The sequence below is a fragment of the Panthera tigris genome, chromosome D2 (assembly GCF_018350195.1).
Source record: "Panthera tigris isolate Pti1 chromosome D2, P.tigris_Pti1_mat1.1, whole genome shotgun sequence".
Classification (NCBI taxonomy): Eukaryota; Metazoa; Chordata; class Mammalia; order Carnivora; family Felidae; genus Panthera; species Panthera tigris.
The window spans coordinates 49,046,478-49,065,597 of NC_056670.1; the positions used below are offsets into that span (position 1 = coordinate 49,046,478).

General features: G+C 39.1%; 1 protein-coding gene across 5 annotated transcripts in view; it reads right to left on the minus strand.

The window, feature by feature from the left end:
- CSGALNACT2 (chondroitin sulfate N-acetylgalactosaminyltransferase 2) overlaps window positions 1-19,120 on the minus strand; it is a 46,145-nt gene continuing 27,025 nt past the window's right edge. For 2 of the 5 annotated variants that reach the window (XM_042960686.1, XM_042960685.1), the window contains 3 exons: window positions 17,855-17,949; window positions 7,080-7,161; window positions 1-2,075 (listed from right to left, as the gene is read on the minus strand). In XM_042960686.1, coding sequence (XP_042816620.1) covers window positions 1,783-2,075; window positions 7,080-7,161; window positions 17,855-17,949 — 470 coding nt within the window. In that variant the 3' untranslated portion in view covers window positions 1-1,782. The other 3 variants (XM_042960687.1, XM_042960693.1, XM_042960694.1) reach the window with 3 other exon arrangements.

Consider the following 19,120-nt stretch of genomic DNA (forward strand, 5'->3'; position numbering starts at 1 on the left):
TTTTCATTTAAATTTTGATAATAAAATACTTTATTGGTACCATTTAATGTCAAAGCCACAGTATGTTTCCATTGCTTAGCTTCCATTTTTAAATTAAAGGCTAGTTTTTTTTAAAAAGGAGAAAAGGTAAAATCACTTGATTCTGTCAAAAAACAAGATGCAACTTACCTTCGCAAATAATTAGGTTCTCTCACTTTAAATACCAAAATTCACTGGTCTTCATAATAAATAACTGTATATAAAGGAGACAATAGCCTAATAATTCTGTAGAGAATATTTTATACATCTTAAAAAAAAAAGCCTAAATGCTACCCAACTTAAAACTTGTAAGAATAATTCATAAGAGTTACTGTAAAATGAATTCATGTAGCACCAAGAAATTTGGAATTTATATTTCAGATGGTATGATTTACTGAGTAAAAAGTAATGACTTTTCTTCTGTGAATTTTCAGGGGTTTATGTACAAATAGGAAGGATACAATATAGGTCCCTTTTAAAAGCCAAATCAAAATCTATGCATGCCTTTCACCTTATCTCCAATTTCTGGATCTAGCAATTGACCGTATGGTAAAAGATCCATGTGTGATAAATAACATAGTACAGTCCTATCTGAATACAACTTCTTATGCATCTTGTCTCATTAACATAATTTATACCTCAAGTAAAACAATATTCTATCTGCAAACAATACATTTCTCTAAAATATTCTGTAATTCAGATTTCCATTCAGATTACTTTCCCCTCCACCTCTTTTTGCAAATCAGTGTAATCTATGGCATACCTCATTAAATTGTTTTTCTTCAAGAAACTCTCTCTCAACTCAAAGTAGCATAACATTACAAATACAGATGTAGCATATATTAACATATGAGGGAAAAAAAGGATAATAAATATATACGGATTCAAGCTAAATGAGACAATGCAAAGCAAAAAACACAAAAGCATGCTATGTTCATCTATTCTGAACCACTATAAGAAGGCCCCGGTAGCACCTGGCTCATGTAAACGGATGTTCCCAGAGATCACCTGCTCTCCAACATAAGTAAATGTTCTAGTAAAGACATTTCCATGTTTGTTTACTTAAAACAATCCATAGCAACTCTGACTACTAATCCAGAACACGATAACACATTATAGTTTTAATCATGAGTCATAGATTCTAACCTAAGTATTTTCACTATTACTCATTTGTTTAATACCAGACATTCAGGGAGCTAAGCAACATTAAGCGTTTTTATTTCTGATTTCTTTTGATTGATTCTGAATTTCAGATGTGTCATTTAGTCATCCTCTGCTTCAGTGAAAAGGTTTCTTCAAGCAACTGACTAAAGGTCTTAATATAAAAGCAGGTTGACTCAGTGGTCAGCAGGTGAAGAACCCTTGTCAACACAATCCCTCCATAACACTCTGTCCTCTGTGCAGGACTGGATGCTCCTGACCCACCCTGAGCACAACACATTCCATCCCTCAACCCAGATGCAACCCGAACACATCAGAACATGGGTGCAGGGTAGAAACCACCTCAAAACTACTTTTGGGGCAAACACCAGATTTCAATTTGTCAGTGATTCCAAAGTACGGTATTCTCACAAAACAGGCTTTGCACTGAAACACTTGCTTTTTCTTCCCATATCAAGTTAAACTGCTTAAAGTAAAGTAATGCCAGAAAGAACACAAAAAATAAGCATGTCTTCTCTGAAAGAGGCACTGCATCTGGAATTGGAATTAAGGCTAAAAAAATAGTGCTGGTTTGTGGTTCAGACTAGTGTGCCAATGATGACATTAACCAACAGCTTCACTATTTGTCCTGTATGCCTGTTTGTGAAGATGGGTCTCTATCTCCTCCCTGAAGACCAGCATTCCCAGGTGCGAGTGAGAAGCCTCATTCATGGCTTTGGACTGGATGCACATACGGTACTGCTCGGGGGTCAATTCATCAGCACAGCGTTTCTCATGCCAGAGGTGGAAAAGACCAGGAACTGGAGTCCGAATCACAATCAGGTCACCATGTAAGTATTTTCGATAAAGATGAACATCTTCTCCACCCCAACCTTTTACTTCCATGTCGAATCCACCTGCAGGATTAAAATGGACACTGTACATAACTGTCTGACAGCTAGAGCACAGTCAGACCTGATAAGGATCAAGATGTTCTGCTTCAAATGACATGGCATGGTATAGCCTAAAGACACCTCATGGAGAAGACTGACATCCTGGTTTGGAAGTCAGTTAGGAGCAGACATCTAGGAGCGCAGGGTCTGTTGTTGAGAGTATCAAAATGAGATTAAATATTTGAGAATGCTTTGTAAACGTCAAAGTTATATAGAAAATCTGGAGAAAATCAAAGGAGAAGGAAATATAAATCACCCATAATCTCACCACCCTTATTATAATTAACATAATTATCCTTTGAGACTTAAGTTTTTCTGGGTCACAGAAAATTCTCCAGAGGAGAAAAGAGAAGAAATGTCTAAGCTGAACATATACATTTGAGAATGGGCACACAGATGATTTAAAGCCATAGGAATGGATGAAATTACTGAAGGAATTTAGAAAGAAAATAGGGCTCAGGTCTAAATCCTAAGTAAGTAATGCCAACATCTACAGGTTAAACATGCAGAGAAAGTTAAGTCAGCAAAAGAGTCTGAAAAATGGCACCAGAGGATGGAGAAAATTCTGGAGATCAAGCTATCAGAGTAGTCAAACGAAGAAAGTGTCGTGAAGAAGAAATGCTCATGTGTGTGCTGCTCAGTTAAGAACTTAAAAAGACCCAGGTAGACCTGGAAACATACATGTTATTTATAATCTTACCTACTAGAACAATTCTGATACAGTGATGGGGCAAATGGATAACTGGAATGGGTAAACACATGAAACAGGAGATAAAGTTGAGACTATTTTCAAACTGGCTTAAGCTGAACAATGAACTTTCTAAAGAAACATGGAGAACATAAACCATTTGGAGTTTTCTGAAAAACTAGAAAAGATTTTTAAAAACTGAGAACAAATTAATTCTTTAGGAGCTAGGTTTCCAAATTATGTCTTCTGTCAAATAATTATATGCCACTTAATTTCACCCTTGAAGGATGACAATAATCCTGAGCTCTCTGAAAAGTATTACTTTAAATAGTCACAGCCTTACTAATAAACACTATGTATAATATGTCTTGGTTTTTCTTCCTTGTAGATATCAGTTGTTCAAATATTAGAGATGGTGTAGATACTTAACATAAATGGGAGACTTCCAGTTTCTGGTCCAGCACAAACAGAGCTTAGAAGTCATTTCATCCTACCAAAAAGTAAAAAAAACAAACTGAAAAATGTACAACTCTTCTCAGATCCCTCAGAGAAATAAGGTCACAGAGCAAATGGCTACCTCCAAATTGGAGAGACAGGCAGGTAAAACAGAATCACAAGTATCAGAGCAGAAACCTACCAATAGAAATCTCCAGGGGAACCAGTACTGGGGTAAGGTGGCGGTGGGCAGAGTGGGGTGGAAATCTGAACCGTAAATGACGGAGAGTTGAAAATTTCAGGCGGCCCAGTCATAGGAAGGTCCCTGTACTCCTTTAGGAGCTCTAGCAAAACTGTGAAGACTGGAGCAAAATCCCCTAGTGCTTTCAGCAGGGCAGTGGAAAGTGATCATTTTGAAACAAGCCAGAGAGAACACTTTATTCTTCTTAACAAAACCTGCCATTAGGAGAAACTATTTTACCTGAGTCGAATCTACCTGGGGGAAGGACATATCCAACTCTAGCCCACTCTATCCATCCTGTTCCACCTTAGGTTGGGGCAGCGTCTGAGAAACACTTGTGAAGACATATAATCTCACTTCAAGGACTGAGGCCTAATCACAGGTATATAGAATGCTTCCTCTTTTCCTACACTTCACCACCGATTACTAAAGGCCTTGCCCAATACATTATGTTCAGCTATGAAGAGAAAATGAGGCATACTAAAAGACAAAAAACGATTGAAGACATAGAGCAAGTATCAGAACCAGACTCAGATATGGCAGGGGTACTGAAATTATCAGCCTGGGAATTTAAAACAACTGTAATTGATATGCTAAGGACTCCATTGGGAAAAGCAAGAACAGATGGGTAATGTAAGCAGACTGAGAGCTTCTAAGAAAGAATAGAAAAGAAATGCTAAAGATAAACAATGTAACAAAGGAAGAATGCCTTTGTACTGGCTGAGGAAAGAATCTCTGAGCTTGAGGACACATCAATAGAAACTTCCAAAACTGAAAAGGCAAACCCAAAGAAGACTGGGGGAAAAAACAGATCAGAACTTCTAAGAACTGTGGGACAACCACAAAAGGTATAACGTATGTATAATGGGAATATCAGAAGGCGAGGAAAGGGAGAAAGGAATAGAAGCTCCACAATGAAAGAGGCCAAATTCCAAACAAGCGCTGAGAGGATTGGGACTCCCTTTCTCATCCAGCTTACAGTTATAAGGTAGACGCTTCATTCCAGAAGGGAGTGGGACTGCTCTTCCCCTACCCCATAAGGTAGGGATGCCACTCTGAGAGAAGGGTGCCACTGTCTTCACCCCCCCCCGCCCCGCCCCCCCCCCCCCCCCCCCCCTCTGGAGAGGCTCAGAGATTTTTTTCCCCAGGGGAGGAGGCAGTACATGAGAACAAACTGCTTCAAAGCTCTACGCAACGAAACTGACTTTATTTGAAACAGTGTGCAGAAGTTCAAGCCTAACAGGGCTCTTGAAAATAATGGAGATTTTGGTGGTAAGCAATTCAGAGGAAGCTGATAGCTCCATTAGAGCAATAAGCTAAAAATAGGCCAGTTAGGTTACTGGAGAGAAACAGGGAAAGAGACAGCTAAGAAGAGCCCTTTTGAGGTCTGAACAAAACTCAAAGATTTGCCTCAAAAACTACCTTGCAAAAGGGTTCAATTTAACTGGGTCAGACTGTGGAGCAATTTATGCCCCAGAGCCCTGTCAAAAACAAGAGCGCAAACCAGTGAGCAATTAGTGCAGTCTAACAGATGGGAGTTACCAACAGAGGCACAGAAAAAGTAAAAGAGAGCTCTACTAAATTCATGTCATCCCAGGGTGACTGTGCACAGGCCCTAAGGAGTGACAGGAGAGGCTTCATATTGCTGGGGGGTGGAGGGAGGGTGGGGAGTTAAAATTCATTAACATAGTAAAGCCAAGTCAATAAATAAACAAGCAGAAAACAGAACAAAAAACAAGCCCTGGAGGCAGGGGGAAATTCAATACCCAGACTTGCCATAATAGATTAACTAAGATGTTCAGTTTGCAAGAAAGAAATTAGGAGGCATGTTAATAAACAGAAAAGTGTGACCTGTATACCAGAAAAAAAGGAGGCAACAGAAACTGTGAGAGGGCCTAGATGTTGGTTTTTACAAAAATTCCAAAACAATCATTATAAATATGTTCAAAGAATTAAAGAAATCATACTTAAAGAGAAGGTAAGATAACAATGTCTCATCAAATGGGGAATATTAATGAAAAAACAGAAGTCATACATATATATAACATACATATAGATATGTATAGATAGACCGAGAGTGCCAAATGGAAATTCTGGAGTTAAAAAAGTACAATTTAAATAAAAAACTCATTAGAGCAGCTCAACAGAAGATCTGATCTAACAAAGAATCAACAAACTTGAAGACAGATCAACTGCGATTATGTAATCCAAAGAACAGAGAAAAAAAGAAAAATGAAAAATGAACAATCCCAGAGAAATGTGGGACACCGTTAACTGCACCAACACAGATCAAACAGGAATATGAAGAGAAAATAATGAGAAAGGAGCAGTGAGAAGTAACACAGGTTAGAAGGCAATGATGTATACTCGCTGTTTTATTAAGCCAGAAGTAAGGGAAAAGGGCATTAGTTTCATTTAATAGTCTTTTTATTGCTATTTGCTGATTTTCCATGATTCAAATGTTACAATAATAAAGAGACAAGGTGGAGGAATTTCCAAAACAAATGCATGATTATAAAAATGAATGTAAGACAGACCTAAAAAGTACATAAAATATATTCTATTATAAAATATAAAAAAATAAATGTATATATATGTATGTATGTATATATATATATATATATATATATATATATACACACATGCATAAATATGTAAAATATATTTTTATATGCTGTGGAAATGTAGCCACTGACTGATTAGGAGACATGGAATCAAGTTTCAGCCTGCTTTATTTTATTTTTTATTCTGTGAGAGAGAGAGAGAGAAGGAGGGAGGGAGGGAAAGCGAGCGTGCACAGGATGGGGAAAGACAGAAACCCAAGCAGGTTGTGCAAGGTCAGCACGGAGCCTGATGTAGGGCTCAAACTCAGGAAGCAAGATCATGACCTGAGCTGATATCAAGATTCAGACAATTCACTGACTGAGCCACCCAAGTGGCCCTTCAGCCTGCTTTCTTAAACTGTACTCTGACAATCTATTTTTTGCTGGGTAAGGCTGAAGCCAGAGTGGGGGCAGGGGGCTTAGACCAGATTCTTCAGGGTCATCTCTGGCTTCAAGGAATGCATGATTAAGCCAGTGACTATAAGTCCCCCACTCTAACTTCAATCAGAGCTAGAAAGACCAGTTGTCTTTTCATTTGTTTTTTGAATACTAGGATTTTCATAAGAGTTAACAGATAATTAAAGGGGTTTCATCTCTAAATAAAAAAATGCCAAAGCCCCTGAACTAGATACTCTAATATTACTTCCAGATGTAATAATCCATGAGCACAACACCAAAGTTATGTAGAGATCTTTTGTAAGAGCATTCAAAACAACTGCAAATATTGGTAATAAGACAAACTGATGCTTTTAAAAACCAGTGTTTGATTTTCAAGAAACAAGTAAATATTCTGTTACACCTTCATCTTTATGATCTCATTTTTGCCACTCAGAGACATTATTATAAACTTTGCCTTTCACATCTCCAGACTCCTCTTTTTAGCCAATCTCAGACATTCATAATTTAATGGGAAAACACTCGATTCTCAGACCTTTAGAAAATGCCATAAGGCCCTACAGTAAACATGTATAGTCCTATTCTTAAATGTAAGATATACTTACCAATGGTCAGGAAATCTGATCGATACTGACAAGTCATTCCAAAGCCAAAATCTCGCCAAAAGCCAGAATCCTTTTTGTGAACCTTTGGTTAAAAAAAAGAAATTCAATTTAATCCCTCAAGACCTAGGTTTCAATCAACAATGAAAAAAATTAAGATACTTTCCAAATAATAATTTTTCCTATCACTTATGTGACTGAAAATGGATCACATGCATTTATATTATTAAATCCTTACAAAACCAACAAAAAAACAGTACTCTACATGAGCAAAGGATTCTTGCCATATTTAATTTACCCGAATTCAAGCCCTTACAAGGTGCAAGCTGAAGTTACTAGTAAACAGTATGGTGCCTGAGCTCAAAGGAGCTTACATTCTATTCTGGGAGGGTAACAGTTGCACAAACATATACTGTAATACAATATAATTACTTCTACACAAATCTTATTTGGTGCCTACTCAGCATTTATTCCTTGCCCCTCTCCTGACTGTACACACTTTTGCTCTGGTAATTCTCTGGCCTCATGTAGCCCATGAGCTTCAGGGAAGCTCCTTCCACCTGCAGCTTCAGACTGGGCCACGACTACTCTTTACCAGTGGCACACTGTCACCCCACTAATTGCAGGAATTGGTTCACTAACAGGAATCAGACAAAATTCAGGACAACATGGCAAAAGAAGAGGGTTGTTGGGAACTCTGGAAGACAAAGCCCCTTCGTTCCTCCGAGAGAGCTACTAGAAAAGACGCTTGCTTTTTTTGAACGGTATAGGGCAGGAGTCAGCAAACTACAGCCTCCAGGCTAAATCTGGCCTGCTGCCTGTTTCTGAAAATAATTTCGTCGGAATAGAGCCACACTCATTTGTTTACAAACTGTCTATGCATATTTTCATGGTACAGTGGCATAGCTGAGTAGTTGCAATAGGAATTTAACTGTATGGTCCGGAAAGCCCAAGATATTTTCTACATGGCTCTTTACAGAGTAAGTTTGACAACGCCTCAAAAGTAGGGGTTCAAGCCTAACAGGCTTGAACTGCTGCACTCCTTCTCTATCACATGGGAGACCAGTTTTAAAATGAAGCTGTCACCACTAAAGTCCAAGCAGAGAAAGAAAAAGAAAAGCAGGGCTTTGATGATATAGAGCCCCCAGAATCAAGTAAACGTTGAACCTCGATAAACCTTCTTTATTTTATTCATGCATTCAACAAGTATTTGAATCCATTAGACACAGTACTAGGAGCTGGGACACAGCAGTATGAATAGAGCAGTATGAATAGACTCTGCCATCACAGAGCTCTGTTTTGATGGAAAGATAGCAAATAAATCTATATCTCAGGTGGTAACACATGCTAGGAAGAAAAATGCAGTAGGACAATGGGAGAACATGAGAGAGAGAAAGCCTATTTTGCCATAAGGGGCTTCTCTGAGGAGATAATGTTTGAGCAGGGACTGTAATGAAATACTGAAGTGAGCTGTGCAAATATCTAAAGGAGATCATTCCAGGTAAAGAGGGTAACATGTACAATGGCTCGGAGGCAGTAAGTGAATGACTAAGGCAAGAGTAGAGAAAACAAGGGCAAGAGCAGAAGAATGAGGCCCTGAAGACAAGAAAGGGCTATTAACATTTTTTTTTTTTTATTTTTTTATTTTTGGGACAGAGAGAGACAGAGCATGAACGGGGGAGGGGCAGAGAGAGAGAGGGAGACACAGAATCGGAAACAGGCTCCAGGCTCTGAGCCATCAGCCCAGAGCCTGACGCGGGGCTCGAACTCACGGACCGCGAGATCGTGACCTGGCTGAAGTCGGACGCTTAACCGACTGCGCCACCCAGGCGCCCCAGGGCTATTAACATTTTAAAAAGATAATTGGTATTACAGATTTTTGTATGTATATGGTAATGATCCATAAGAGGCAAATGTTAGGATAGGAGACAGTGAAGGATGGCGGGGATGGGAGTCCCTGTTTAGTCATGAGGGATAAGCTCTAGTTCAACAGAAAAGGACAGGCTAGGCTTACGAGGGGCCACAGGGAATTTGTCCACTGGGAATGGGGAGAGGCTGAGAGATCTCATGACAGAGTAAAGAAGAATGTCTGACCACTCCTCTAAGTGAAAAATGAAGCAAGATATTTGAAGAGGGAGGAGTGGTGAGGAGTGCTGGGAGGCACGAGAAGGACAGTGTGGCTGGCTTGGAGGACAGACAGCAGGTAGACTATGGTCAGGAGCAGAACGTTAGGGCAGCCATGGAACCCTGAGGCCTATGGTCATATATTTAAAGCAATGGCCCTATAGTGGGGCTGTTTCTTGCCCTCCACATTCACTGCTCAGGGGCCTGGGTGAGAGTTGCCCTTAACCAGGCTGGGGTTTTAAGAGAAAACATTGGGAGGAGGGATGAAGGAGGTGAGTATAGCAAGAAGGCTATGGATAATGACTGACTATGGAGTCTGAGTTGGGTAAGGAGAGATGTAAGGATGCGGACATGAGGAGGATGACAGAAAAGAAAGATCTCATCCAACGTGCAGGGTTCTGAAACAGCTTTCTAGAAGAAATGAAGTTGGAGCTGGGATCTGAGAGAGAAGCAGGAGTTAGCCAAGTGAAAGTTGCAGACAAAAGAACAGGTTGTGCAAAGATCCAGAGATGGGAGAGAGCACTGTGGGTGAAGGATGGTGGGACCACATTAGAGACAGAAGTAGAAGTGACCACAAATCTAGGCCAGGGCTCAGCAAACGTCTGCAACACAATGGGCAGTAAATATTTTGGGCTCCGCAGAACACAGAGTCTGTCACAACTATTCAACTTTGCCACTGTAGTGTGAAAGCTGTCATTGACAATAAGTAACCAAATGAGCACGCTGTGTTCCAATAAACTTTATTTATGGCCACTGAAATTTGTATTTCATATCATTTTCATCTGCCATGAAGTATTATTTCAAAAATATTTTTCAACCACTCTTCACCCCTGGGCCAGAGAAAATTAGGCAGCAGGTATTTTGGGCAGCAGGTTGTAGACTGCTGACCCCTGGTTTAAGGGATCCACAGACGTCATCAGAAAGAATGGGGTACCTGGTCACACGTTTTGGCTTTTTCCTAATGGCAATGGAAATTTCCCTGAAGAGTCAGGGCAGAAGGAGTAATGGGATCAGATGACATTTTTGAAAGATCACTCTGGTTACAGTGTAGAGAAGAGATATAAAAGGGGACAAGAAGGGAGGCTGGTTAAAGAGGCACTAGTTATAATCTAGGAATGGGAAGCCTAGTTTTAGACTATCATGGTATGTTCAGAAAGAAAAAATTGCATGGAGGTAAAAAAGATTGAGTACAAAAACTGACAAGTTAGCAAGTGACTAAATGGGCAGGAGTAAGGGTGAGAGGGAAGGATCAACCAAGAGTGACAGCAGGCTGCTGTCCTGAACAATGGTAGTACCATCCCCCAAGAGTGGGGGCACTAGGGAAAGGGCCAGCCCAGAGCAGAACAATGCAGAGCTGGGTTCTGGATATAATGAATGCGAGTGATCTGTAAGCCACATGGGAATTACTGCTTATCTATAGAGGAGGCAAATCTTGAGGGGAGTGAGGAGAGTCTGAAAAAGCTGCTGTGTGGAATAGGAGAACTGGCTGGAAACAGAACAAGGCAGCAACTGAGGATTCAGCTTAAGTTGGAGCTAATACGTGAGGTATGCATTTTCCTTCTTGCCTTTTTTTTTTTTTTTTTGCAGGAGAGGGGCTTCTTCCCCTTCTAGAATGTAAAGCTCCTAGACAGCAGGAATTTTTGTTGATTTTGATCACTGCCATATCTGTAGCACCTAGAACAACATGTGGCACATGGTAGGCTCTCAATAAACATTGGTTAAATGAATAAACAAATTTATACAGGCATAATTTCTGTGGCAAAACCAGGCTCTAATATTCTTATCTCCTTAGTCAAAACAAAAGTATTACAACAAAACACTCACTTTGACATTTCTACTCCATGACAATTCTGATTTTACAAATATTATGACTTCCTTTATAACTTAACTTCTTTTAAAAATCTCCAGTTACCAGATTCGGGGGAAGAAGTCATTGGTTTTGTTTGATTTTTAAACCACCACATTTCCACTGTCAATAATCCCTGGTTATTAATATTTTATTTTTATCTGTCCCTCTCCTAAGCATGTGGGGGACATAGCTATCCACGTTATAACCTATATCTCTAGCCCTCAGTGCCTCACAGGCTGCCAGGTTCAAGAATCCATGTGGCAACCTGACACCTCCCCTTGAGGGTCTAATCGACCAACATGTTCAGGTTGACCTCTTGATCTCTCCTCTTGCCATTCTTGTCTTTTTCCTACTCCTCACATCTTGTCCACCAGCAAGTTCTGTCAGCCAAGTCACACCCAAACCGTTCTCCACAATCACCATCCTTACTCAAGCCACAGTCACCTCCCTGGTCCGCTGCAAAAGCCCAACTGGCTCTTTGCAACAGGAGCCACATACAATCCATTCTCCATAGAATCAAAACCCTCCCAAGGCTTTCTATCACACTTAGCCTAAACTCCTTAGTGCCAACAAGCTCTACGTGACTGGCTCAGCTTTGTGCCCTACTGCCCACTGTGCTCCAGCCGCCTTAGGAAACCCACTAGTGTCTCCTTCTGCCTGCAACTGCTTTTCCCCAGTAAGGGTAGCAGGTTCCTTCTTGTTACTTGGATGGCCTCTCCTACAGCCCAATCTCAGAAAGGTCTTTCTGACCAAGCACACCACAGAAACCACCTAATCACTCTTCACAACTCAGCCTATTTTAATGATCTGTATGGTATTTATTAATTGACTTTATCTTCCATCTCTTCCTATCAGAATAAATATTCCTGTGAATGGTAACCATGTCTATATGGTTCCAGGTGCTGGGGGTTCCAGCGGTGAATAATGGCTGGTATAGCATGAGCCCTACTGGATGAATTAATATAACAGAGGCAGTTTGTGCATTGGGTAAGAGTGGAGACACACAGCCCAGCCTTCTGGCCCCAACCCTGCCAGGCCTGTGGGCAGGCACTCAATCACCATACAGCTGCGTCCTTGTCTGTAAAACAGGGGTAAAAATAGCACCTACTTCAGAGGTTGTAAGAAGGATTAAATGAGTTAACATGTATGAAAAACAGAACAGTACCTTACACAGAGAAAAGGGTACATAAAAAAATAGCCATCATTAACATTAAAGGATCATCTAAGAAAGATACACCATTTCCCGTTTTTTTAAAAATTTTATTTTGATGTAATCTCTACACCCAACGTGGGTCTTGAACTCATGATCCTGAGACCAAGAGTCACATGCTCCTCTGACTGAGCCAGCCGGGCACTCCCATTCCCCACTTTTTAAACTTTGTATTTTCCACTACATTTACACTGCTGTATATATCTACATTTCATGAACATTTTCCTTTAGGTACATATTCACCACTGTAGGTACTATAATTCAATTTATTATTTTATCATTAGAGTTTTACTTGCTTTCAATGTTGTCAATATTATTATGTGAATTGCTACTCCAGAGCTCTGCTTCCTCAGGAGAGAATCCTGGGAGTGGAGATTACTGGATCAGAGAGATGAACCTGTTTGAAAACTCCTGGCCCAGGGAGCTTGCCTGCATTCCTACACCACCTGCAGGGATGGGAGACTTCCATCCTGCCGGCCTCGCTTGCATGGCTGTTTTAAACAGTGATTTCACAGCAGCAAAAAAGTTTCGCACTGCTGTTTTAATTTATTCTTCGTAAGTTTACTATTTAAATATGTTTATTGTGAATTATTACCAACTGTCTTTTAATCATTTTTTTCTATTGGTATATTTCCTACTTACTTTGAATATTAAGGAGATAATATTACACATTAAGGAGAGCAAGCTTTTGTCTTCCTTTAAGTGGGGAGACTGAAGTTTAGAAAGGGTAACTTGCAAAGGTTACAAAGGAGCGAAGCTAGAGCTTGAAGTGGAAGCACTTAAACTTATCTTTCTGCATAACATCTAGAATGAACCTACATTCAAACTATTCTTCTCTCACATCTTCCCAAACCAGACAAGAATATTAGTATGCTTTTATATTTCTCTTCACCCTCATATGTTGACTCCATTTGGCACTTTTTTTATCAAGTAATTTTTTTATAAATAATTTTTTTTTTGTTTTGGAGTAATTTTACGTTTATAGAAAAGTTGCAAAGCAGCAGAGAGTTCTCATATACTTCTCATCTAATTCTAACTTCCCCTAAATGTTATTATCTTACATTGTTGTGGTACATTTATAAAAACTAAGAAATCAACACTGGTACATTACTATTAACTAAATTTGAGACTTTTGTTTGGATTCCACCAGTTTTTCCTTCAATGTCATTTTTCTGTTCCAGGATCCAGTCTAAGGCACCAAACTGCATTTATCTGTTATGTCTCCTTGGTCTCCTGAGAACCTGTCATAGTTTCTTAGTTTTGTTTTTAACGACCTTGACACTTTTAAGTTTATTTTTTTTAGTAACCTCTACACCCAACGTGAACCTCGAACTCATGACCCCGAGATCAAGAATCATCTGCTCCTCTGAGCCAGCCAGGCACTCCTGATCTTGACAACTTTGAGGAGTACTGGTCAAGTATTTTGTAGAATACTGGTTTTGTCTGATGCTTCTCATGATTAGGGTTTTGGAGGGAAGGCCACAGAAGTGAAATGGCCTTCTTGCTACATCATATCAGGGGTGCATAACAACCCTGGTAATGTTAGCCTTCATCACTTAGGGCTTAAGGTGGTGTCTACCAGGTTTCTCCCCTGAAAAGTTAGTTTTTCTCTTTCCATACTTGATTCTTTAGAAATGAGTCACCTAGCTCCACCTACTGGAAAAGAAAATACCTACATAAATTATTTGGAATTCTGTAAGAAGACTGATCTCTTTTCCCTCATCTACTCTTATTTTATCTAAAGAGCTTGTCTACCCATTGATTATTGTTTATCTACTTGCTCATTTATTAATTTTTAAAATGTTTTTTATTTTTTTTGATGAGAGAGCGAGAGAACAGGGGAGGGGCAGAGAGAGAAGGAGACAGCATCTGAAGCAGGCTCCAGGCTCTGAGCTGCCAGCACAGAGCCTGATGCAGGGCTCGAACCCACAAACCGCGAGATCATGACCTGAGCCGAAGTCGGATGCTTAACCGACTGAGCCACCTAGGCGCACCTCCACTATGTGTTTATACCAGTATGGGCTCAAGGATATTTATTTTATGCTTGGGGTTGCAATCCAGGACTATGTTATTTATCTTGTGCTCAAATTGTTCAGCTTTGCCATTGAGAGTTCTTCCAGGCTCCTGTGTCCCTTTGACAGACCCTCACCTCACCCTTTTATTGTTTGAGTACTTCCTTACTTTCTGGACCTTCAGGCTCCTTAATTTCCTGTCCCAGCACTAAGATCTGGAAGCCTGGTATGCTTGTTACTCTTGGGGTATCACTGCTTCTAGGTCTTCTCAGGGGATAGAGCTAGGTAATACTTGTAAGCATGTACCGTTTGACTTTTAAATCCCCAATTGTTATTCATTTCTTTTTTATTATGTGTTTCATCAACAACTGTTTAAACAAAAGTTTTACTGGGGTTTTGTTGTTGTTGACTACTGTTACATTCTCAGATCTTCTTTCATACAGGCTCATTTCTCATTCTGCTGAAGAGGTCTGTAAGAAGTAAACCGAGTCCCTGAATGTTCAACAATGTCTATTTTGCTCTCAGATCAAATATGAATTCCAGAATTAAAGTTGTTTCTCTCAGAATGTTCAAGGTATTGTTTGATTGTCTTCTAGCACCAATATTATCAAAATGAAGGTGAATGCCAATCTGATTTTTACTCCTTTGTAGACAAGCTGGGGTTTGCTATTTTTGGTGTCTCTAAAAGCTATCAGGATTGTCCCTTCATTGTTCTCAAATGCCAGAAGACTTGTCTTTCCTTGGCTCTTTGAAGTTTTCTTCTATTTCCTCCTCTGTTTTCTCTTTTTTCTCCCTTCTGGAACTCCTATTCAATCAACAATTTCGGGAGCTCCTTGACTGATCCCTCATGTCTCAGTTTTTCTCTCACATCATCTCTCTTGGTCTTTGTGTGCCCAGATGGCTTGTCTTCTAGTTTACAAATTTGTTTCAACTGTGACCATTCCACTATTCAGCCCATTTAGTGAGTTTTAGATTTTCGTAATTTCCCAATTCTGACCTTTTTAGCACCAAATCTGGTTTTATGAATTTAAAGTTTTCTCTTCCTAAACACATATTTATCTTAAAGTTGTTTTCATTCTGTATTCATATTCTCATGTGTTACCTTTTCTGTTTTTCTGTTGGTTTGGCTACTCCTGGTTAACCGCTACTGATTTTTGTTTCAAAAGTCACTGTTCAAAAACCCTTGGCTGTTAGCTGTGAGTAGAGGGGCTTATCTCCAGTAATAGTGGAAGAGGGGCAAATGTGCCAAGAGTAGCTCATCTTCAGAGCCTGGGGCTTCCTATCCACCCTGCAACTCAATATTCCCCAAACCCTGCTCTGCCTCTCTTGCTCCAGAACTACATACCCTGCTGCAGGCTACAGTCCAATGCCTAGGATGCCTGTTGCTGAGCACACGGCCAGAGAATACATACTTCACTACTCTCTGCCTTCTATGAGCTCAGAGGATGCAGAGCAGCCCCATCTTGTGTTCTCCTGAACACGTTCCAGATTCTTCTCTCCACTACTGATCCTATGCCAACTACTGCCATCTTACAGAAATTTCTCAAAATATGGATCTACCAGTAAGTGGCACTTCTCTCATTTTGCAGTGCTAATATACCTTTTTGTTTTTAGTAATTCACTTTTACAAAGAATTTAGGGTGTCAGATAAGGCAAATGTGGGTGCTTGGTTTGTCATTTTGATCCCATCTGTTTCTATATTCCTCAGTAACACTGGCCTACAGATAAGGTACAGGGTATGTGTATATAAACGCCTTGCCAGGTGTTCCTCTGAAGAGAATGTTGGCTTCATAAAATTTATTAAGTAGATCATATGGTACTAACTGTTCTTTTTTGGAAAAACTCACCAGTAAAACATTATACCTATGCACCTGCAGGATAATTTTTTGATAACTGTTCTAATTTTTTAAGTGGTTCTTAGTCTTTTCAGAGCTTCCATCTTTTTTATTCATAAAGCACTAACAAAAACTTTGCTCATGTTAATAGTTTATAAATGCTCAAATCTTTTATCTAGATTTTTTTTAAACTTACCATATAAAAACGATTTCTCTCAATGTTTTCTTATTCTAATTTCCAATGATGTGTTTTTCTGTTTACCCCAAATCTGTCCACATTGATTAAAATATTTTTTTTAGCATGGGGCGCCTGGGTGGCTCAGTTGGTTAAGCGTCCGACTTTGGCTCAAGTCATGATCTCACGGTTCGTGGGTTCAAACCCTGCACTGGGCTCTGTGCTGACAGCCTAGAGTCTGGAGCCTGCTTTGGATTCTGTGTCTCCCTCTCTCTGTTCCTCCCCTGCTCACATTCTGTCTCTCTCAAAAATAAATTAAAAAAAAAAAAATAGAAAAAAAAATTTTTTTGCACATAAAGATTAAGGTCCTATATATTAGTGAAACTATTATTTTTGGTTCATTAATTTCTGCCTTTATCTTTCTTTCCTCAGAGTTATTTTTCATTTTTTAACATCTTAATTGACTTCTTAGTTTGTTTCCATTTTTATTTAATATTAACAATAAAAGATTAGGCTAAGTGCAATATAGTATCCTGGTCTGGAACCTAGAACAGAAAAAGGATGTTAGTAGAAGAAGTAATGAAATCCTAATCTATAGTGTAGTTAGCAGTACTTACCAATGTTAAGTTCTAATTGTGATCATCACTTATATATATATTAACCTTAGGGAAACCGGGTGAAGTATAGGAAGGCTCTATATTATCTTTCAAACTTTTCTGTGAATCTAAATTATTCCAACATAGAAGTTTATTAAAAAAAAAAAAGTATATTAACTCTATCAAGAACTAGAAGTTCTAATATGTGGCATTTCCACACCATGACTTTCTATGTAATTGCCCACAGAATATTATTCCTTCTTATTTAGTTTTAATTTCTAGTTAATAAGGTTTCTTTTAATTAAAAAAAATTGTTTTTTTACTATTTACTTATTTCTGAGAGAGAGACAGAGTGCCAGCAGGGGAGGAGCAGAGAGAGAGAGAGGGAGACACAGAATCCAAAGCAGGCTCCAGGCTCTAGGCTGTCAGCACAGAGCCCAATGCGGAACTCAAACCCACAAACCATGATATCATGACCTGAGCTGAAGTTGGATGCTTAACCAACTGAGCCACCCAGGCGCCCTTAGTTAATAAGGTTTTTAAACTTAAAATTTATTTTTATTTATTTTTTTTATTAAAAAAATTTTAATATTTTTGAGAGAGCGAGAGAGAGCGAGCATGAGTTGGGGAGGGGCAAAGAGAGAGGGAGACACAGAAACTGAAGCAGGCTGAACCATCCAGGCATCCCTAAAATTTATTTAGTATTACTGAAAATATGTTGGCAGAAATGACTAAAATTTTCATATTCTAGAACATTGTTTTCTCTGTGTCCTAAATTTTTCTTTCCCCCTCTAGAATAGTACTTAATTCTAAAGCCATAAACGTGAAACCATCTTATCGTGGGGGGTGTAAAAGAGACAATGAAAATATGTTTATAATAACTACAGTTTTTTATGGAAACTTTCTTTTCTACTTGTGAAACAAATATAAAGGAATCTAGCAAGATCTTTGTGGCCTTTCCTGACAGTGAATCTTACCAGCTGCTGCTCCACAGGCGGTGGTACATCCTGACTGGCATAAACAATGGCAGGGTTGTAAAGACTGAACACCACAGGGTAAAACACCTTCTTACCTATAAATTAAATTATATGATTACATCACACAAAGAAGTCCTAAAATGAAAAGACTCATCAGTACTGCATTATCAACATTTTATTAAAGTCTTTCTTCAGTCATATGACTTTATCAATATTGTATTTTATCAATTTTCAGGCTACCAAACATCATGCTAGATTTGATGAAATAATGACTTAGATTTGACGAAATAATGATGACACATCAGTAGGCCAGGCTATGAAATTATAAGCTAAAATAGACTAAAGGGTGTTCTACACATTTATTCTCTTTGATTTTAGAAAGATACACAAAGGTGTTCTCTCAGCTATTCATTAGGTAAGCCATTTATTACTCATCATTTCATCTAATTAGTGGGGATAGATGTAGGTTAACCTTTGACAATCACCAAGAACTTAGAAACTTCTGTTAAAGCCATCCTTCAAAACAAATCATAGAAACAGTAAATCCAAAGTATTATACAGTGAACAGATATGTACAGAATTAAAATATAGAACTGTAGATGGATATGAATAAGATTTGTAAAAGCTGGGAAGAGTTAAAATTACCTGATCTAATAGCTGCTGCAGAAGCCTTTGTCATTAGTATTCAAATTGATAGCACTAAAGGGAAGCTAAAGACTAGCCCATCCTCCCCCCAATAAAGACTGGCCTCAGTCAGTTGTGATAATACGAAGTGCTCAGTAACTATCAAGTACCTGTGGCAATGTGGTAGGCTTTTTATTGCAAGATCCCAACTAGATGCTCATCTCACTTTTGTTAAAACTCACTTAGGAATGGGGAGGTCAATTCTCAGAGGCCAATCTATTTCTAGACATAAAAATATATCTTTCACGTTGAGCAAACATGTTTCCTTCTACTTCCACATTGTGAACTTCATGCTGACTGGTGTCACAAAAGTAAACCTAACCCTCATTTATTCACTAGGTTCTCAAAGAGTTCCTGACAATCATCCCTCATGAAAATAATAAGAAAGTAATAATTTTCATGATATGAACAGTTCTACAAAAAAAATTTACTATGAGATTTTTTAGTACAGAAAACTTCCTTTTCACATTTAAAATAAGATTTGGGGGTGCCCAGGGATGCCTGGGTGGCTCAGTGGGTTAAGAGTCCTTCTCACAGTTCATGAATTCAAGCCCCACATCAGGCTCTGTGGTGACAGCTCAG